We start from the raw sequence: 23,623 nt of genomic DNA on the forward strand, positions 1-23,623 counted from the left end.
AAAAGAACTCATGGATGGCTTCACTCTTCTAAGTAAAATGGGAAATGCAGTCATTTGCTGAGGGAAAAGGCTAAAAGCAAAGTGAGAAAAACAATGAGAATACTAGAAACTCAAAAGCAGAATAAACGGATTCCCATAAAATAGTGAGGGTACAACTGAAATTATATAATGCTCTTAAAAGCTGTAACTGTGGTTGGGAAGATAATTCTTCAAAAAAAAACTTTGTATCTATAACATTCATGTTATATGAACCACATAAAAGTTTGTAAATACTAGGAGAGTTTTTATGTGAACACAACTCCATGACAAATGTGACTTCCAGAAAAGGATTATAGACTCTTAAGAATTGAAAGGGACCCTGATCCTTGTCACCATCATCATCATTATCCAGAACTACCATGCTAAGTGACTTGCAAAAACATCTGTAGCCTACAGCTGGTCCCCTATAATCAATCCTTTTCATATCATTCCCACTCCTACTTCTTTCCAGTTTCTGTGTCCCCTAGCATCCCCTCCTTCACATTCTATATTCCTACTCATTCTTTAAATGTAAATTCAAATGCTCCCTCCTCCAGAAAACTTTTTTAGATTATCTCCTTGGTAATGACTTCATTGATAATGAACCCCACATAGCACTTTGCTCTGTATTTATACTTATCATGGTATATGTATATAATAGTTATCTACCTTTTTATCATGTTCTTCTATTCTGTGGTCAGTTAGGGCAGGGACTACACTTTATCTAAATTTTGTCTTTTCCCAGTGTTTACTAACATAGTACTCTGTACAAAGTAGGCCCTTAATAAAGCTTTGATGAATTCAATCAAATTAATTGATTTGGGCAACCTTCCTGGTTTCCATGGTCTTTGCTCCTGAAAAGTTCCTGTACTCAAATCTCATGGACTGGAAAATATTTTTCCTAGAATAATGCCATTATTACCTTATCATCATTATTATTTTATTTATGTCACCAACACTTAGCATGAAGTACATAATTAAGTACATAATTAAAGGCTTTAGAAATTCTTTTTCATTCATGATTATCATCAAACTCTTATAGAACACCAACTATAGTGCTTTGTTGAGCCATTTCAGTTCAGTTAGACTCTTTGTGACCCCATTTGGAGTTTTCTTGGCCAAGATACTGGAGTGGTTTGATATTTCCTTCTCAGCCCATTTTACAGATGAGGAACTGGGACAAATAAGATTAAGTGATTTGCCCAGGATCACAGAACTTATATGTGTCTGAAGCCAGATTTGAACTCAAGAAGATGAGTTTTTTTGATTCCAAGCCTAGTGTTCCAGCCATTGTGCCACCTAGCAACCCATCTGTTATGTCCTGCATATAAAAATGGATAATACTGAAAAGAGAGAATTGGAGAGTATGATAACTATAAGGGATATTTTTACTCAGAAATAGAGATGAACATGAGAAAGAAAAGATTAAGAATCACCAGTAGCATATACCAAATTCCTATGTGCTAATGCTCAATGAATTATCCCATGCAAAAAGAAGGAATAAAAAAAGTAATTATCTCTTTCCTTCCTCCAGAATAATTGTACTGTCATTGCTCTTCTAAATATTCAACTCTAATTTTATTAATCTTGTTTATGATTGTAAGTACTTTAGCAAACCAGTATTCTTCCTTCCCTTTGGTTTTGTATTATCTCTCAAGAATGATCTCTTCTATTCTCATGTATCCACCCGCAATTTCTAAAGTCCCTTCACTATAGCATGGAATCACTTTAAAAATCATATTTGTCTCCCTTTTAAGACTAATTAATAAGGATTGTTTTTTATTTGTTTGTCTTTTGCATTTCAAAATATTGTCCACAATCACAAATAATGTATGTGGCTATAGTGCTATAAGAAAGCAGTGCAAGTGATTGAATAACAAAGTAACCCACCTTTGCTTATTTGCTACTGGTATTGTTTATTACTCAGATATAGCCATCAGAATACTCAATGCTTTACGTCAGAAAGAGAACCAGACAGAACATGGGGACTAGAAATCCTGTCCCTGGGGATCTACACAACTAATGTACACAAGAGAGAGACACATACATCCATGCCAGGAACTAGATTAAGATTCTAAATATTGTGGAAAGAGAAAGGTTATTAAAGACAGACTTTTTCAGGTAAACAAGTGTTTTATAAGTGCCAATTTTCGCCCAATGCTTTTACTTGCAATTCTCTGTGATACAGATTAAACCCATTCTTTCTTTTTAATGTAAATTTTTTTCTTTCATTCTTCACATTAACTAAAATAAATTAAGCTAGGTCTAAATAAAATTAGGCCAAAATTAATTTCAAGTTTTGACAAAAACGGGAAATATTTATAGCCAACCAAGAGGTTGTACCCAGTTATTTGTATGGTACTTCTGGCTCAGTGTTCCCTGATTCCATTTCATTAAAAGGACATGCAGGTATATAAGGAGGCAGGTTTATGGAAGTTATTGCAAAATGAGAGATTCTTGAAAACTCAACTAAAAAAGTCTTTACCATAATTTTTGTCGTGATAATTAGGAATAGCAATAAAAAAGAAATGTATCTACCATATCCATGTACACATAATAGTTACAATAGCAGCAGATATTTGTTTTGATTACAGCCAATAATCATTGGGTAAGCATTTTCCACATGCCTGTGTTTCAGTCTCAAAGAACAAATTTTCTTCTAGTGCAGATTGTGTGTTTCTCCAAAGGGCATATAAGTATGTTTAACCACATTAAAAGCCCATGTCACACCATTACTTTTAGAGTTAGTAAGTTCCAATGACATTTAACATGTCATTGTTTTGAGAAAAAGTGACTTTCAGAAGCTTGATGCTTCTGGTAAAACATCAGTCTGGAATGGAAATGATTCAACAATAATATATATGAATATATGCATAAGGTGAATAAAAGAAGAAAATGGCAAACCAAACCATCATCTTTGGAGGAAAACCCCATGGATTTGTCCATGGGGTCAGAATTGCACATGACTGAATTACTGGCAACAACAGCAAATAATAATAAAGAGTAAATGAATTTTATAGGATTAAATACCGATTGAAAAGATCATTAATATACTCATGTCAGTGATGATATTTAAACTTTGTTTTAAAGGAAAGTAGATCACCCACTCACAAGAAGATGAGGGGGGAAAAGCATTTTAGGAATGAGATAGAATACCTAAGTTGATATTTTTAAGTATAGACCAGACTGCCTAAATAAAGTATGATGTCTGAGGGAGTGACGCATTCAGTTTAGGAAGAAGCGAAGCACCCAACTGCGAAGTTCTTTAAGTGCTAAAAAGAGGAGTTTGTGTCTTATTTTGAGAACTGTAATAAATTTGTGAAACTTCAGGAGCCTGGAAATAACAGAATTAGCTCTGTGCTTTAGGTATATTAATTTGGCAGCTTCACTTGTGGAGGATGGATTAGAGGTGGAAAGAATCTACAGATTTGGGGAAACTAAGTGAGATTAGGTAGTACTTATGATATTGATTAGAAAATTTCAACATCCAGAAAATCAATAAATTCTCATATTCTTAAACCTCAATAGACTTAAAACTTTCTATCTTTCGTTAATGTTTTATACCATACAGGAAACTTTTCCCCAGTGTTCATGTTGTCAAACTGAAACAGGTTCCTACCATTCTTCAGCAGAATTTTCTCCCAGTGAACATAAAAATATATTTAACCACACAAAAGCTCATATCATGCCATTGCATTTGGAGCTAGGAAATTCTAATGACATGTTACATACCATTATCTAGGAAAAAGTAACTTTTAGAAGCTCCATACTTCTGGTGAAATAAGAGTACAAATGGTCTGGAATAGAAATAATTCAACAAAAAAAAAAAATAAGAGAAACTTAAAAAGAAAGTTTTTAACTTACTAGACAAAGTATTGTATGAAGCTTAAAGTGCTATATAAATGTTAGCAAGATTATTATATAGACCCTAAGGAAAGGAGCATCTATTTCTATGGACACCATCCACCGGCAAAATTTCAGATAATATAGGACTTCCCCTGTAGAAAATGACAATGAAATATATATATATATATATATTTGATTTTTTTTAATATATATATTTTTAAAGACTAGCTTTGAAATCAGGAAGCCCTAGGTTCAAGCTCTGCCTCTGAAATATACTGGTGGTGTGATACAATGAGCAAGTCACAACTGAGCTATCAGTTCCCCAAACAGCTAAGAGTAAATTGCAGAGAAGGAAGTTGTATTGATGGAAGAAATACCCACATAGGGGGTCCCCTACATTAATGAAATCACAAAAAGAAAAAAATTAAAATTTTAATAAATTAAAATGTATTAAACTCTCAGGTTCATCCTACTCCTCCATTCTGGGTCTAACTTTGTGTTTATATATATGATCAAATTGCTTACGATTTTAGGAAGGGGAAGGAGGGAAAATTTGGAATTCAAAATTTTTTAAATGAATGTTTAAAATTTCTCTTACATGTGATTGGAAAAAATAAAATGATATTTAAAATATTATTGAGAAGAGAAAAAAATATTTAAAAGATTAAATTGTAAGCATCACTAAAACTTAGCAGAGAAATATATAATTCCATAAACTGCTCAATCTGAGAAGGGACAGGGCTTTTATTGTTAATCTTGAAATTTAAAAATAAAGCAGGTCATTTTTTATTAGAAAATAATTGACACATATAAATTGTTTTTTTAAATTATTCTCCCTTAATTTGCATATACTATTGCTACTATTTTCTCTCAGATGAGAATCATAATACAATAGTAAAGGAAATTTTAGCTTCATGTTTATACTTAATTTTATTTTACTAAGATGAAAAGATATTAAGCTTATGTTTTATGAAAAAAAGTGATTAAGAAATATTTGGATTGTGTTATGTTTAAACACGTGAAAGAGAGTACTAGTAATCAGAATATTTTCTCTTCAGGTGAGAACATGAAACTTCTTTAGTCTAGTCACCAGGAGCCAACTCATTTATGAGGCAGTTTAATTTCCCACAAATGTTTTTGTCAGATGAATTCACATTGAACTTGGGATCTAACCAAAGTATTTCTACAGAAGCCAGCAAAATTTAAAGTTATTCTTACATTCATTTGAATTTAAGGAATACTGTGAACCTGATGATTTGTTTATATGTAATCTAGTAAAATAGAAATTATTCTTAATTTAAGGAATATTATGAACCTGAGTATTTACAAAAGCATTTCTACTTAAACCTTCACAATTGAAATATATCCTTAAATTCAGTGGAATTTAAAGAATATTGTGAACCTGAGGGTTTAAAAAACATTTATACATATGTTGGTAAAAGTAAAAAATGTTAAATTCTATAGAATTTAAAGAGTATCCTTTAAGAGTTGTCATCAACTGTCTATAATAAAGTAAGTTTGGATTTTTGTTTTGCCTTTTTAGTTAGTTGCTGAGATTAAAATTAATGTGTTATAAGTTTTAAAATGTCAGTTATTAATTATTACTAGTTTTTAAATCTATTCAGGAAAATGAAGTTTTAGCTTGTGTTTTTTCAGTGTGGAATAATTCTCAATTTGGACATTTCCTCCACCATAGATTGCAGTGAGCTGGTCTATGGCTTTGGTACATACTGAGGAGTTATCTTGGACACATAGAGGTTGTGATTTGCCTATGCTCACAAAGCTTGTAAATATCAGTAATGATTTGAATCTTCCTCTACGAATCCATCACTCTATTCGCTATGCTCCAAATGGCTCAAAACTTTAACAAGAGAGGATAGAAACACTCGGCCGTACTGTGAGTTATGAGAAAATGCCATAAAAATCACAGAGGATGAAAGGACCTTGAGAGGTTATGATGTGCATCACCAAGTCTTAGGATTTGAGACAGTGTTGCTGTATGATGAGATATACAATAGTTATTTTGTCCCAACATTTTATTCTAACTCCAACATGTTGCTGAAGCATGACTGGATGCAATCCTTCTTGTTTTTAATATGTGGACATTAGAGTATGGCAGCATCATGATATTACTTCTGATTTGTTGCTGCAAGGCAAGCTTTTGTAGGTTGAGAGAAGTGACTTTCAAATTAAGTCAATTATACTGTAGCCTCCAGTTCATCTTTAAGACAGGAATAATATATTTAAAATTTGTCTCCTTGTTAAATAGGCATTATGACAGTGTTTTTCTAATGCATTGTTAACCTCCAGTGGAAGGTTACACAGCTTCTACAGTATCAAAATCTGTTGCTGGGAAGAATGACGGCAGAATTGTGCCCACCTACCCAAGAATGGCAGAAGAGAATTGCACCTGTGGGATTAGGTGTAGCAGCAGGAAGTAAGAACATTTGCAGCATATAATTAACGAGGAATTTTTTTCTTTTCTTTCTTTTTCTTTCTTTCTTTTTTTAAACAGCATGTTCATCTTGCCAGGTTAACTAGCGATTAACCCTAGGGGAAAGAAAAAAACCCTCACTCAGATCTATACTCATTCACTCATCAGTGTATTCAGTTACTTGTGTAACAAGTGATAAGGAAACCTATTGGAAATATTTCATTTCCTGGTATGTTTGGTGCTTTAGTTCTGTTTTGTGTGAGGAGTGAAAGGCTATTGGTACATTCATTTGGTATGACATAGTAGCTGAAACATTGCTGATCCTTTTCTGAATCCAATTAGAAATTGCCTAGAAGCAATTGCTGGCTTCCTTTAAAATCAGCACAAGATGGGAAACTTCCTACTTTTAGCTTTCAGTACTAGTGAAATGAATAAGCCAAAGCTTTAAATAAAATCCAAGTTATAAAAAGCAACCTTATCTTAAAAATTGTATACTGTACACAATTTGAGAGTAAAAATACTCTCAAAAGGACAGAAATAATAGCTTTAAAATTTTTTCATTGGGTCTCTAATTTTATTTCATCACTTGTGTTAGATAGGTGTTTAAGTGATGATTTCATTTTGGAGTTTTTTAAAACTTAACATCTTAAAAAATTCCTGAAATCACGAAAAATTCCATTAAGTTCTATTGTTGCTGTTTAGGATGTAGTCCCTTTGATAAAGCATTGCATATTAATACACTAAAACAATAGTATTTTCTTTTTTATAATGTAGGTATGAGATTTCTATTTAATTCAGAACAGACTTGAAAGGAAGGCATCTTCTTGTAATTATTCTTGGAATAGATGACTTAATTCCTAATGTAAGACTATCTTAACATATGAATAAAAAACAAAGTCTTTCAAAGTTTTAAAATCACCATATCAAAAAATAGAAATAGCATGAAGAAGTGCTGGTCCAGTGTCCCCCATCCAAACAGATTCATTTCATAAAGAGAAACTGTTTAAAAGGAAAATTACATATTTTTCAGCAATTTATCAGAGATAATTACCCTTCATACACTAAAGAAAGGATAAGATGTTTTAAAGAACCATAATTCTAATTGGTAAATGTCACCAGCTGTTGCAGTTACTCTTACTTGTGTATATTCTTCTAATGATTATAGTCTCATGCCACAAGCTGCATGAAAATATATTCACTAGGTGTGAAATTCCCATATGTCACAGTTTCAAGAATAGGTAAACAGTTCAAAGATAAAGGAAGAAATAATGCTAATGAGAAATGTTATAATTCTGGCTTTTGTTTTTTTTTCAGGCAAGTGTTTCTTAACTTACTAAAAGAAAACTTTTTTTCAAAAAAGAAGTTTAATCCTTTTTGTTTCATAAAACATGTTTAAAATCAGAATGACCTGCCTAAACGCCATATTATCATGACAAGTTGTAATGTTTCAATATATACATTTAACATTTTAACTGTTATGTTCTGCAAAATAGAACTGACATTTACATTTCTCTCTATTAATATTGAAATAAGGGATGTTTATTAGGTTATGAAAGGATCGTCTTTTTGTGTGACATTTTTAATGAATAGTGTTAAATATGATCAAAGAAATGTGTTTTAAATATATACATATACATATATATACACACACATATACATATATATGTATGTGTATATATATATATATATATATATATATATATATACACATACCCACACACACAGCACACCCTTTTATGTGTGTATACATAAGGGAAAAGATACTTGAAGAGATCTTAGACACTATGTAGTTCAGCTTACACTGCCTCATGGTCACCCAACCACTGCTTTAAACCCTCCAATAATAGGGAATTGATTTATTGGAACAATCCAGTCTACTTCTGGATATCTTTAAATATTAGGAAGTCTTTCCTTTCATCAAATCTAAAATCTCCCTATCTGTAATTTCTATCTAGTATACTTTCCTAGGGTCAAGCAAACTATTCTAATCTCTTTTGCACGTGAAAGCCCTTCAGTTCTCAGAGGCAGCTCTCATGCCTCTCTTAAAGGTCCTCTCTTTTCTAGAATAAATGTCCTCATGCCTTCCCATTGATCCTCATAGGTCATGGTTTAGATTGCTCTCATTATCCTTATACCAAGAGTGTCAAACCAACAGAAATGGAAGCTACTGAATTATGCATCCTTGTGTGATCCTTTTGGATCAAATATTGACTTAGAAAACCACACAGATTTATATAGTTCCTTTTTATTAAATTATTTTTTTACCATATTAACTATGTCCCAGTTGTATTTTAATCTGATTCAAGGCAGATTTGGATTGTTATGAGCTATGTACAGCCCACAGGCTATGTTTGACACTTTGCTCTAAACCTATTCCCAGTTTGTCATTGACCTCTATAATGTGACCTGATGTGGTTTGAAGAGGAGAAATAGCTATGGAGCTATCTATCACTTCTCTTAATCTTACAATATGTTTCCAATAATATAGCATACGATAACAGCCTAAGAAACAGCATGATGTGTCCTCACAACTATCCTCTGAGAAATGACTTCAGAATCAGAAAGAGTTGAGTTCAGGTTCTATTTCTGACATATTCTGACTGGGTAAATATTGACCATCTTAATTGTCCCAAACTAATCTCTAAAACTGTACTTAACCTTGTTTAGATTTTAAGCTACTCCTCACAAATAATTGAAGTTATAGACTAATGGCTACAAATTGTATAAGTAACATCATTTCTATAGCACGGTTTATAAACTAGGAATGATTTTAATTGATCTTTCAAAAACAAGGAACATATTCACATCTTATCCCAAGTATTAATTTAAAAAGCAAAGCAAAAAATCTAAATTTATTTTGTTGACATTCAACAAAACCCTTACCCTCTCTACTTTAAATTCTATGAAATTTAAGCCTATATTTCTTTTTTTTAGATTTAAGGAGAAAAACATTTGAGATGCCTTATATTTGGGGTGAATTCATTTCTTTTAATTTGCTAGAACTTAAGTTCCAACACATAAATTAAGAGGTTCCAGGTTACTAAGGGCTGAAGTAGTTCTGTATCCCTGTATATATGGAAAAAAAATATTCTAACCATTATGATGTTGATTGATCTGTTAAAATATTCCACAAAAATATATTTAGAAGAATTGCACAGGTTTTTCAAGGGTGGCTATGGTTTTTCAAGGGTGGATATTGAAAACTTTCTTCACAACATAGCATTTTCACTCTTGCTTTGTTATTTGCTTGCATTTTCTTTTCTTTTATGGTTTGATTTGATTTTTCTTTTACAGCAAGATAATTATATAAATATGTATGCACATATTGGATTTAACATATATTTCTACCATGTTAAACATATATTGGACTACTTGCCATCTAGGGGATGGAAGTGTAAGAAGGGAGAGACTAGAATATAAGATTTTGCAAGGGCTAATGTTGCAGAACTATCTATCTATCTATCTATCTATCTATCTATCTATCTATCTATCTATGTTTTGAAAAATAAAAAGCTTTGCTAAAAAAAAATCCACAATAATATTATAAACTACATGATGGTGTTTCCTAAAGGTCTAGACAACAGGAAAAAAGATGCACATTAGCTTCTGTGCGCCACCCATTGCCATACTACTGATTAAGAACACTGATGATTGAATTCCCCAAGTCATGTTCACATAATCTACTCTGTGGTTATGCTTCTTCCAACCTAAGCTGATACCACTGAAATTTTCTCTTCAACACAAATATAAGGATTTTACATTTGAGCTTACAATATTACAGCCTGGCAAAGTATTTTTGGATCCCAGTTTTGTCATGAAACAGCTTAACTATTTCTCCTGATTTCCACAAATTTCACAAGAATGCCAATGATGTTGAGAAGAACAGGAGAGACTATTATAAACTATTATAACTTTCTCTCTGAGTTGTTATTGATCTATTACTTGGCATTCTTAAGGTGTGAACATTCCACTAGTTCTGAATCTGATGGTACTATCATTTAGTCTCCCTCTCTGTATCTGGTCTGCAAGGATAAAATTCAGGGTTGCCAAATAATTTGTTGAAATCCAGAAATATTCTGTATATGCTACTGGAGAGGTAGCATGATATAATAGAAAAAGCATAAGACAGGAAGCAGAAAAGCTTGGTTTCACTACTGGTTCTGATCAGTATTACTAACTATATAGACATAGCAACTCACTTCACTTCTCAGAGCATTACCTTCTTCATCTGTAAAATAGAAATAATTGAGAGATACATGTGTTATGTGCTACTTACTTTACTATGTTGCTCTGAAGATACTCTTTTGTAAAAACCTTATAACATTAAATAAAAGTGAAATATAGTGCCCTTACATTCTATTAATCTAGTTGTTGTTCAGTCTTGCCCAACTCTTTGTAACTCTATGGAATTGGCTATGAAGTTTTCTTAGCAAAGATACTGGAATGCTTTGCCATCTCCTTCTCCAGTGTATCTCTATTTGACAAATGAGAAGCTGGGATAAATATGGGTTAAATGCTTTACCTGAGGCCATATAAGTCTGAAACTAGATTTGAACAGAGATCTTCCTGACTCCCTGTCCTCAAGCACCTTAATTCTATTGGAAGAGGAGACAAAAAAGTGGGAGGGGACATGTAATAATATGAGTTTGGATGGGAATAAAATACATGCCATGAAAATTGGGAGGTTGCGGAAGGGGAACCTCTAGCAACCAAGTGAAAGAGAACAGGTCTAGCATAGTAGAAATTAGTATTTGAGCAGAACTGGAGGAAACTAGAAAAGATGAGAAAGGGAGAGTTCATTCTAAGATTATGAAAAGGCATAGAAATGGAAGATATTTTTTACTGATCAAAATCAAGTCTAAGATAACAATTCCCTTTGTTCTTTCAATTTCTGAGGCATAGAATTATCAAGACAAGTCAAAAATTTACAAATTCTCCACTTTTAACATAAAGAAAGACTGCTAGAAAATATCTACATAGCATCCTATAATTATCATACATTAGTACTAAGTTTGGAACACATATCATCCATTTCTTCCTTCTGTTTTTGGTGGAATGTAATATACATTAATGATAATATCATTTCTGCTTCTCCCTCTGTTGATCATCAAGCAAATGTCTTCTATCATGCTTATGCTCTCTACTAAACAAGTCTTTACTTTTCTGAATAAGATATACCCTCATTGCATTATTCTGGTCTGGACTTACCATCCCACTAGGTCTTCAGAAATATCTGTGAGTTTAAATACATTTATGTCTGGTAAATACATATAATCTAAATACAAAACAATTAAGATATTGAGGAAAGAGAACCACTAGCAAAGGGATTTGTGGGGGTGAGGGCATAGCTTGTTCTTTCTTCCTCCAGTTTCACTGTAAAGAACTCTTGATCAGAGCCACAAATCTCTGGTGAAATATAGTCTTCTTAACTGTCATTATGTGAACCCTAGCCTTAGCAACCCTGAACACCTTATTCTTGTATGTGATCTAAAAATCCAAATCCTGGTGTCTGCCACCATTTCCTGCGACTTAATAGGCTACTTTTAAAATCTATTGTATATTGTAACTTTCTGGCAATCTTCCCTGCTGTCATTCAGCAATTTCTTGGCTGACAGGTCAAATGATTGACTGGATTAAATTACTAAAAGCAATTGTTTCTTTGAATGACAATAAAATAAAAACTTTATAGGTAAGAGAACTTGAATTTCCCTTGCTTTTAAATTTCAATCTAATTTGTCTCCATTGCAATAACTCTCACATAATGTTTATAGAGTATTTTGCTTATCATGGGCCTACCAAGAGTTCATACCATTGCTCTGGCTGAGGAGCCTCTGTCATGTTCCTAACACTATTTGATGTGCTTCAGAACTTCCTTACTTTTCAGTCTTTAGCACGTGAAGGCCCTGAAAGAACCCCAATACTTAAGAATTTCTCATTGTCCTAAGTTGCTAGTTGATCTCAAGATGATGACCATTATAGAAAAAATTCTCTTGACTTCTCCTAGAACAGACAGGGATAAGAACTGGAGCTATGATTTCACTGGGTAGAGGTAACTGGGATAGGTAACTCCAGAAAAGAAAACTCCTTTTACCGATGCAGTTGGCACCTTCTAGGCAATACAATTTTAAGAAATTCCAAAGAACATTGAGAGGCTAAGTAACTTGCCCAGTGTCATGTTGTTCAGTCACTTTTTAGTCACATCTGACTTTGTGTCAGTCTAGTAAAATTGACTATTAGGAATTTATTTGACAAAGATACTAGAGTAGTCATACAGCTAGAATATATCAGAAATGCGCTATCTCTCCTTGATTCCAAGGCCACCTCTTTATCCACTATCAATGGGGATACAGTTTCCTTTTTATTATTTTCAAATAATAACTTGTTATTTTTTATTATAGCTTTTATTTTACAAAACATATACATGGGTAATTTTTTTCAACATTAACTCTTTCAAAACCTTCTGTTCCAAATTTACCTCTCTTTCCCCACAGCCCTTCCCCTAGATGACAGGTAATCCAAAACATGTTAAATATGTTAAAACATATGTTAAATCCAACATATATATATATGCATGTTTATACAGTTTTTATTTCTGTACAAAAAAAAACAGATCTAGAAAAAAAAACCTGACAAGGAAAACAAAAAAGCAAGCAAACAATAACAGAAAGAAAGGAAATGCTATGTTGAGGTCCACACTCAGTTCCCATAATCCTCTCTCTGGGTGTAAATGGATCTCTTCATTACTGAACAATTAGAACTGGTTTCAACTCATTGTTGAAGATAGCCACGTCCATCTGAATTGATCATCTTATAGTCTTATGGTTGCTGTATATAATGATCTTCTGGTTCTGCTCATTTCACTTAGCATCAGTTATTCATGTGAGTCTCTCCAGGCTTCTCTGAAACCATCCTGTTAGTCATTTCTTACAGAACAATAATATTCCATAAAATTCATATACTACATTGTATTCAGCCATTTTCCAATTGATGGGCATCCACTTAGTTTCCAGTTTCTTGCCACTACAAAAAGGCTGCCACAAACATTTTTGCACATGTGAGTCCTTTTCCCTCCTTTAAGATCTCTTTGGGATATAAGCCCAGTAGTAACACTTCTGGATCAAAGGGTATGCACAATTTGATAATTTTTTGAATATAGTTCCAAATTGCTCTCCAGAATGGCTGGATCCATTCACAATTCCACTAACAATGCATCAGTGTTCCAGTTTTCCCATATCCAATCTGAGAGGTGTGTAGTGGTATCTCAGAGTTGTCTTAATTTGGATTTCTTTCATCAATAGTGATTTGGAGCACCTTTTCATATGACTAGAAATAGTTTCAATTTCTTCATCTGAAAATTGTCTGTTCATATCCATTGACCATTTATCAATTGGAGAATGGCTTGATTCCTGATAAATTTGAGTCAATGCTCTATGTAGTTTGGAAATGAGCCATTTATGAGAACTTTTGGTAAAAAAAAAAAAAAATGTTTTCCCAGTTTATTGCTTCCCTTCTAATCTTGTCTGCATTAATTTTGTTTGTACAAAAACTTTTTGACTTAATATAATCAAAATTATCTATTTTGTGATCAGTAATGATCTCTAGTTCATCCTTGGTCACAAATTCCTTCCTCCAAAAAAAAGAGTGAATCTCGAAAAGTATCCATGCAAATATTTTGAAAATAAAAAGGTTTAATTAAAAAAAAAAATCCTTCCTCCTCCATAGGTTTGAGAGGTAAACTGTCCTGTGTTTTTCTAATGTATTCATAATCTCATTCTTTATGCATAGAGCCCATTTTGATCTTATCTTGGTATACAATGTTAAGTGTAGATCAATGCCTAGTTTCTGCCATACTAGTTTCCAATTTTCCCAGAAATTTTTGTCAAATAGTGAATTCTTATCCCAAAATCTGGGGTCTTTGGGTGTGTCAAACACTAGATTATTAAAGTTATTGACTGGTTTGTCCTGTGATCCTAACCTACTCCACTGATAAACTAGTCTATTTCTTAGCCAATACCAAATGGTTTTGGTTACTGCTGCTTTATAATATAGTTTTAGATCAGGTACAGCTAGGCTACCTTCATTTGATGTTTTTTCATTAGTTGCCTTGAAATTCTTGATCTTTTGTTCCTCCATATGAATTTTGTTATTATTTTTTCTAGGTCATTAAAATAGTTTCTTAGAAGTTTGGCATAGCACTAAATAAATAGATTAGTTTAGGTAGTATTGTCATCTTTAGTATATTCACTTGACCTATCCAAGAGCATTTGATATTTTCCCAATTGTTTAGATCTAACTTTATTTGGGTGGAAAGTGTTTTATAGTTTTGCTCATATAGTTCCTGATTTGTCCTTGGCAGATAGATTCCAAAATATCTTATACTATCGATGATTGTTTTAAATGGATTTTCTCTTTGTATCTCTTGCTGTTGGATTTTGTTAGTGATGTAAAAATATGCTGATGATTTATTGGCTTTATTTTGTATCCTACAACTTGGTATCCTGCAACTAAAGTTGTAGATTATTTCCAATACTTTTTAGTTGATTCTTTGAGGTTCTCTAAGTATACCATCATATGCAAAGAGTGAAAATTTGGTTTCCTCATTACCTACTCTAATTCCTTTAATCTCATTTTCATCTCTCATTGCCAAAGCTAGCATTTCTAACACAATATTGAATGTAATGGTGATAGTGGGCAACCTTGTTTCACTCTTGATTTAATTGGGAATGGATCCAGTTTATCCCCATGATATGATGCTTAATAATGGTTTTAAGTAGATGCTACTGACTATTTTAAAGAAAAGTCCATTTATTCCTATATTCCCTAGTGTTTTTAAAAGGAATGAGTGTTGGATTTTATCAAATGCTTTTTCCGCACCTTTTGAGATAATCATATGGTTTTTGTTAATTTGGTTATTGATATAGTCAATTATGCTAATAGTTTTCCTAATATTGAACCAGCTCTGCTTTCCTGGTATAAATTCTCCTTGGTCATGGTATATTATCTTGGGGATTATATATAATATAATATAACATATTATATTATATCTGTAGTCTCTGTTAATATTTTATTTAAGATTTTTGCATCAATATTCACTAGGGAAATTGGTCTATAATTTTCTTTCTCTGTTTTCATCTTACCTGGTTATGTATCAGTACTATGTCTGTGTCATAAAAGGAATTTGGTAGGAGTCCTTCATTCCCTATTTTTTCAAATAGTTTATAGAGTATTGGAGTTAAGTGTTCTTTAAGTGTTTGGTAGAATTCACATGCAAATTCATCTGGTCCTGGGGATTTTTTCTTAGGGAGTTGATTAATAGCTTGTTCTATTTCTTTTTCTGAAATGGGACTATTTAAGCAACTTACTTCCTCCTCTGTTAATCTGGGCAATCTATATTTTTGTAGATATTCTTCCTTTCACATACATTATCAAATTTACTGACATAAAGTTGGGCAAAGTAACTCCTAATTATTGCTCTAATTTTCTCTTCATTGGTGGAAACTTCTCCCTTTTCATTTTTAAGACTAGGGACAAAGTTTTCAATTAAAAATAATTCACTTAAAGAAAACATGTATATGTACTGATGTTTCTGGACTTTGGAAGGTAAAAATAAATCTGAGAATTAGCTTAATAAAAGCCTTCATTAAGGGGCAGCTAGATGGTGCAGTGGATAGAGCACCAGCCCTGAATTCAGGAGGACCCGAGTTCAAATGTGGTCTCAGACACTTAACATGTCCTGGCTGTGTGACCCTGGGCAAGTCACTTAACCCAGCCTCAGGAAAAATAAATAAATAAATAAAAGCCTTCATTATATCTAAAATGTAACCAATATTATAGATGTGCATTCTTTCAATAAATGCCAATACATCAGTATCTAGTGAAATATCTGATATTTTCATCACAGTTCTTTGATATTGAGGAGCTATCCTTGTAAAGCTTTTATGAGTCTTTTATTTTTAAGGTCTTTTAAATTTAAATCAGGTTATTAAGTAATAAATCCATTAATATACTGTTTAGTCTAGCTCAAAACATCTTTGTTACAAAAGCAAAAGCAAAGCAAAACAAAACAAAATTAAAAAAAAAAAAAAACCAACTTTGAAATAACCTGTAGTTGAATAGGGCACATTCTTCTGATGCGCAACTTGTGCCTTTGTTTTCATTAAATACTTTTGTAAATATATTAAATCTGCAAGGGAAAGGATGGGTTTTAAGGCTTATTATTAAAGAATATTTTAGCCTTATCCTATAGATGGTACCCTTGACTCATCAAATGTAGAGAATAAGTGTTGAATTATTCCAAGAGTTGAGGTGATATTTGTTTCCTTCCCTCTTTTACACAATCCCTCTTCTGACCAATAATATTCATTTAGATAGTAGATAGCACAGTTTATTAAGGTCATGAGTACAATCTCCACACCTGGAGTGAAGCAAAACAACCTGGCCTGTATAGAGAGGTAGTATGGAGTCAAGAGCCCAGAGTTCAAGTTAATCTTTAGATATTTACAAACTGTTTAACTATGAATAAGTCTCCTAATCTCTCTTACTCTCAGCTTCTTCATCTATAAAATGAGACTGATTAGACACTACCTTGCAGTGTTATTAGAACACAAATGTATTGATTATCTTGAAGCACTATGTGAATGGATGAATGAATGAATGATGATGCTGATAATTACTGTCTTGTCTTTTTTTAACACCTTGCCTTAGTCAACTAAATAAACTAAATGGGTGACAAAATAGATTGCCAAACTAAATTGGAATTCACTAAGGCAAAAGCATTCTACAGAATTATACCCATGGGGCTAGAGAATTGTCTTGTACTATGAAATGAGAGGATTGGACTAGGTGATGTCTAAAGTCCCTTCTAACCATAAAGCCCTAAGATTCTGTGGTTTTAAAAAGCTAGGGATGGTTAGGATGGGAAATAATTCATTGACAACCAGGCATAATCAAACTTCATTCTATTTATTGGTTGGCTTGTCTATAGTCTACCACTAGGAACATTTAGAACATAACTGCTTTTGTGTGTGTAAAAACAATGATAAACATTATATAATCTGAAACTTAAATCCAAATCTTTTGATTCCAATTGAGATGCTCTCTCCACTTCATGAAACTATTTCTTATGGATGGATAATCCAAAAATCATTTGTACCTGGCTTCAGAGTGCAATAAAAGTTCTTTTAAAAAGTTGCATGACATTTTCTCTCTGATTATGTATTACTTAGTCTTATATGATAAGTTTGAATTACTTGAATATATTTAGCTAATGAAGGAGGTGACCAGTAACATTTTAGACCACTCAGAAAGAAAACCAAGTCTAGTTTTACATAACACATTACTTCTACCAACTTGTTGGTAAGTGAGTTCCACTAGGATAATGAAAAGTAAATTGTGATTGCAGTTACAGAGTGCTCATGGTATGCGGATGATTTTAAATGTCCAGGCACTTGATTGACCCGTCGTGCTTGTATATGACTATATCACATATTCATATGTCATATGTATACAGTACTTTCAAGCTTGCTTGCCAAATACTTTCTTTCCAATGACGCTGTAAGGCAGATGGTACAAGAAGCAATATAAATTCCATTTTTATAGATGAAAAAATAGGCCAGTAGTAACATACCTAAAACATTTTAGAGCCAGGACTATAACCCAAGTCATTTGCCTTCAAGACCAATATGTTTTTGCTTTGTCCATCATGCTGCTTTGTCTCTCTCATGAGTTTCTGATCATTTTCCTAAGAAATGAATCATGTGTATATATATATATATATATATATATATATATATATATATAGCAAATTACCAGAAGTACTCATCCTGGCTTAGATTCTTAGCACTTTTACAAATGTAATTTGTAGAATATCATCAATTATTTCACAAGGCTGAGGTAAAATAAGCTTTCATGCACCAATGATGGAGTTGGGATAGATCATCTAAGGACCCTCTGGCTCAAAATCTCTATGTAAGTGGGAATTGCTTTGTAACAACTTTAAACTACAACTGATGGATTTTCTTTCTTTTTCCCTTTTCCTCCCCATATCTCAATTCTCTCCTAACAGAAACCAGGAATGGATTTATCTGATGCCTATATCATGTTTGTCCGGCAAAATCAGGATATACTTCGAGAAAAGGTCAATGAGGAAATGTATATAGAAAAGTTGTTTGATGTAAGTAATTACTTTTGCAAGGCTTGTTGGCACTAGGATAATATTATAAAGGGATAAGTTGATGGTATTTTTCATGCAGATCAGAATTGTTTTTTTTTCTAGTGATCATTTATGTTTCTGTGAATGTATTTGCAAATTTTTTTCTATTAGGGTTCCTTCAGTTGCTGATGGAAACCTTGACTGACTATATTGTCTGCATGAAAATGGTCACTGTTGGATTGAGAGACTCAAAAAACATTCTAAGGTTAAGTTTAATGAGCAAAATACTTTACCATTGTGTAGATTGTCATTTCATTTTACCCATTCTTTATTTTGTTATGCCAGTCCACAAACAGAATCTTATTTTTATTTAAATGGTTCCATTTCTTCTTTAAGTTTTTTTTTCCAAAGATCAATATCACATTCATTGGCTAAACAAAAAAATAGGATAGAATCAAGGCAACCGATCAGCTGCCACTGTACTTTTAGGGGGGATAGATAGATAAATAGATAGATGGATGGATGAATAGATAGATGGATGATAGATTCACATGCGTGTAAATATACATATATACTTATATGTATCTTTTTTAACCATAGAGATATATGCTTCAAGCTATAGCATTATAATTATATCTGCACTGAAGTTTAAGACTAAAAATGCCAACTTTCTAAAATAGAAAATTGTGGTTGAAGTCCCATGGTCATCAGATTTCCTTGAGTGAATCTGCAACTTATACTAAGAGAGCAGTCCATTTAAATCACAATGCTGTCAGTCATTCTAATTATATAAGAGCCTGTTGGAAGGAAAGACTGTTGGGTGTTTGATACAGTTTAGCATAATCCAGTCTGTTAGTAAGTCTGAAATGTAATATTCCCTTTGAAGTGTATTTATTTGTGTACATCCCCTCTGCGTTTTAGAAAGGCTTTCCTGGCAGTTTCTTTTAATTATGCAAGTCACTGCAAATGTTTTCATAACAGCAATTCACGGGCTTCCTGGTGACACTTCAACTATGGTGGATACAGAAGGTCCAGGAACATAACCATCTCCACCACGGTCTGTCATATCCCTGTTTGCCGTTTATCAGATTGGGTGGTCACAATGAAACTCCTCTTTCCCTTTTTATATTTCTAGACTCTACCTGAGCCATTTTACAATAAAAGTATCATCTGTTTTAATAAGCTGAGTGTTAATATGTGTGAAAAGAATGATTTCATATAAGCTTTGATGCCCTGCAGGGGTAGAAAAATTACCATTCATTCAGCTGGAACTTTTTCAGAGTACTAAAACCATGTTAACAACTTCTGCATCAGTTTGGAAGTGCCCTCAGCCTCCAAGCAGATGGCTTGTTTCTAAGGCCCCTTCCCCTTTTTCTTGCTTTTGTGGATTTTTTTAATATTGGACAGAGGGAAAGTTGAGCTGCTGTTATTCTAGCCAGGTTTCTTCTTAGTAAATCCAACTGCAGCATGTGTTCTGTGTCTCACACAAGGCAGCTCAGTTTGGGAGAGAGAATGAATATGAATACATTGTGTGCAGAATATCTTTTTTTTTTTCCCTGTGACTGATTTGTGAAACATTTCGAATTCCTTTTGGCATCATACCAATTCATAACAGGGCATTAGATTGTCATGGGGTCTGCTCTCCTCCTTCATTCATGAGGCTTCTTAAGGGGAGAATAGAACTCACTAATTAAAGTGGAACCAGGGAGACAGAATGAGACATGAAAGTGACAGGATCTTTAAACCTTCATGGTTAAGATATAAGCATCTTTTTGGATACTTAGCATCTGATACGACTATCATGTGCAATTGTTATTTCCCTGTTAAAGCAGGACTTTTGCCACTCTACTCTATGTATAACACTACTCCATGCTATAATAAACATGCTCATAGTCATAAAATAGAAGCATTTGAATTAAACATCTTAATATTTTCAAGATATTAGGTCCCTGATTATTAACACATGCATATACATTTATATACACACACACACACACACACACACACATATATATATATATATATAGAGAGAGAGAGAGAGAGAGAGATCCATCTATAAGTATCTACATGTGTAGATAGATGGATAGATAGACAGACAGACAGACAGACAGACAGATGAATAGAGAAAAACCTGATCTTTTAGCTCTTACATATGTTAGTAAGAAAAACATGTATGAGAGAGGACTCAGAGTACCTAATTAGCCAATGTCAAATTTGTCTCATTCACAAGTAAGTAAATGAGAGGTTTTCAAGTAAGTGTTGAAAGGTATTAACAGTATATATATGAAGCAATAGATTATGAAAGGTATTATTTAATTATTGGAAATCCATTTAAATACATCTTAAAGTAGCATTTATAAAGGATCAGGAAACAAATGAAAATGAGTCTGTAAATGCTCTTTACCACCTTAGCCTATTGCTAATAAAAGATTGAAAGGAAGAATTTTTACTCAGTTATTTGTAAAATCTTTGTCATCTCAATTAAGGTACTTCTGGAGTAGGTCAGAAAATAAGTTCATGTAACTTCTCTGCCTAAATACTACTACTATCACTTGCCAAATAGAATTTTTAAAAACCAAAATACATTAAAATTATGATTTTTCTTAATCTCTGTGATCATCTATTTTAAAACCAATGGAACTTTGGTGTTCCATATGATATAAATTTAAGTCCCATAATAAAATACCAATGCTGGTGATAATTTCCCCTGAAAATATTAAAGATGAATTTGTATCAAAACTACTGTATGAAATATTTTAGCATGAAAGTAGGGCTAATTTATTCTATTTTGTTTCAGGATTTCCCTCACCCTAATTCTTCACTTGTGCTCAAAGTATGGAATATCTCAGATTCCTTAAACCAGTATGTCTAGTTTAAACAGATAAAAGCATGAATGAATGAGAAACCATGTAGTATATGTCGAGTACTATGCTAAGTACTGGGAATATATGTATACAGGAGAGAAAGACTCTGCTCTCAAGAAACTCACACTCCAATTGGAGAGATTCAAAGAAAGTTCAGGTGCAGAGTAAATCAAAAGGTCCTGAAGTCCTAAGGAATGAATAAAAAGGTCCAGGAGTTTTTGGGCTATATCAGTAAATCTGAAGGAAGTACAGGGAATCTTGATGGCATAGAGATAAGGGCAATTGATAAGTTTTAGGTGACTTTAGAATGTAATCATAGGGAAGATGATAAGCCCTAGTTATTTTCTCTTTCACCTGAGGCACTTAAGTACTAGCAGATAGAATACTGAAGCTGGAATCAGGAAGGTGGCAAAGATGCTTTATATAGTAAATTTATGAACTAAGCTGTCATCCTGGCTAACAATACTGTCATTATGAAAAGATTTTTCTTTGTATTTTTACAGGCCAAAGAGATGGAGGATGCTTCCAATGTGAGAATTAGTCCAGGGTGTGAAGTGAGCTTACAGAGTAAATAGAATCTTGTGGAGAGTCAAAAGTGTAGCCTTCTGTCTACCCTATTAAATATGAATTTAAGTATTAAAACAGTCATAACTAGGTAGCACACTGGCTAAAGCACTGGGCCTGGAGTCAGGAAGACTCCTCTTCCTGAGTTCAAATCTGGCTTCAGATACTTGCTAGCTATGTGATTCTGGGCTAGTCACTTTACCTTGTTTCCCTCAGTTTCCTCATTTGTAAAATGAGCTGGAAAAAGAAATAGCAAACCATCCAAGTATCTTTGCCAAGAAAACCTCAATTGAAGTCATGGAGAATTGGACACAACTCAACACAACAGCGACTTTTGAGGAATGAAAAGTTCCTCCCACTAAAGTTTTAAAAAGCTTATGCATAGATCATTATCTTAAGAAACCCTGTTTAAGGTTATCTTTCTGTGTCCCAGATAGAGCATTTAGTAGTACCTACAGCAAAAGGTGCCCCAGTAGTTTACTCAGGGCCAAAACCCTATTTAAAAAAAAAAAAAAAATTCTCCCATTTCCAAGACCTTCTGCCTTTCATGCTTTCAGTGCAGGAATTCTATCTCTACTGCTCCAGGGTGTCTCATGTTGGGCTCAGGGATAGTGTGTGGAGCAAACACCTGTAGTCTACTTACTACCCCACTGAGGTCAGTCACAAGGCATGGATGAACCAGATGCCCTGTGTACATAGCAGTACTGGTGCAAAGAAAGGCATTGCCTCTTGGAATCTCCAATATCTAATTGTTGCTAGACACATATCTGGAAGACAGCAGTCTCCTTTTGATTAATTCTTAAACTTTGCAGATATACCTTTCACTAGTGAAGATTGCAAAACAAAGAATCACAGAATTTGAGAACTAGATGAGACTTCAATAGTTATTGAGTTCACCCCAATTAGGAAAAACGTCTTGAAGGTCCTTGGCCAATGATCATGCAACCACTTTTTGAAGACCTACAAGAAGAATCCCCCTTCATTCTACTTAGGGATACCTTACATTGTCAGGACATTTTTTAATGTGATACTAAGACTAAATTTATCTCCTTGTCACTTATGCTTGCTAGCTGTGGCTCTGCCCATTGTGGCCAAGAAAAACTCATCTATTTAAGCCCTTTTCTAAAAGAGAGCCTTTCATCTTGAACACACCCATCATGCTCCCCTTGAGTCCTTTCTAGGCTAACTACCCCCCAGTGCCTTCAACTGAACCTTATCTGACATGGACTCAAGACAATCACCATTCTATCTCCCGCATGCTGGATGCTCTCAGTCTTTTCAATGTATACAATTTGCCACAAATGCTCCACACATAATCACTCTTGGAAATGGTCTCTCCTAATGCTTCAGAGCTTCCATACCTTTTCTTCCTATATGATTCTCACATCTGTCTTCCCATAAATCCTTCATGATGAGTCTACCTATTGTGCTAGTCACCTTCTTCCCTATCTTTTCAACTTGCCAAATAGCAGTTTGGTGATGCAGTGGAAAAGACTTAGGCTCACTCAAAAAATATGATTCTAATAAGCCAGTAATTAATTAGATAGTCTTTCAGATACTGTAGATCTTATTGAGATTTCATACACTGAACTTAGAGCCAGGCAACCTGAGTTCAAATCCAGACTATACTACTAAATACCTATGTGATCATAAACATGTCATTTAACCTCTTGTGAGTGTCATTTTCCTAGTCTGTAAAGTAAATGTATTTGATAACATTTCTGAGGTCACTCTCAGCTTTTGAGC

The 23,623-nt window shown here is 33.4% G+C and overlaps 1 protein-coding gene across 4 annotated transcripts in view; it reads left to right on the forward strand.

Moving 5' to 3' along the window:
• CADPS2 (calcium dependent secretion activator 2) overlaps positions 1-23,623 on the forward strand; it is a 714,206-nt gene that overhangs the window by 659,310 nt on the left and 31,273 nt on the right. For all 4 annotated transcript variants that reach the window (XM_074268127.1, XM_074268122.1, XM_074268124.1 and 1 more), the window contains one exon: positions 18,363-18,470. In XM_074268127.1, the coding sequence (XP_074124228.1) occupies positions 18,363-18,470 (108 nt within the window). The remainder of the gene's footprint in view (positions 1-18,362; positions 18,471-23,623) is intronic.

The sequence above is a fragment of the Sminthopsis crassicaudata genome, chromosome 5 (assembly GCF_048593235.1).
Source record: "Sminthopsis crassicaudata isolate SCR6 chromosome 5, ASM4859323v1, whole genome shotgun sequence".
In the NCBI taxonomy this organism is placed as follows: Eukaryota; Metazoa; Chordata; class Mammalia; order Dasyuromorphia; family Dasyuridae; genus Sminthopsis; species Sminthopsis crassicaudata.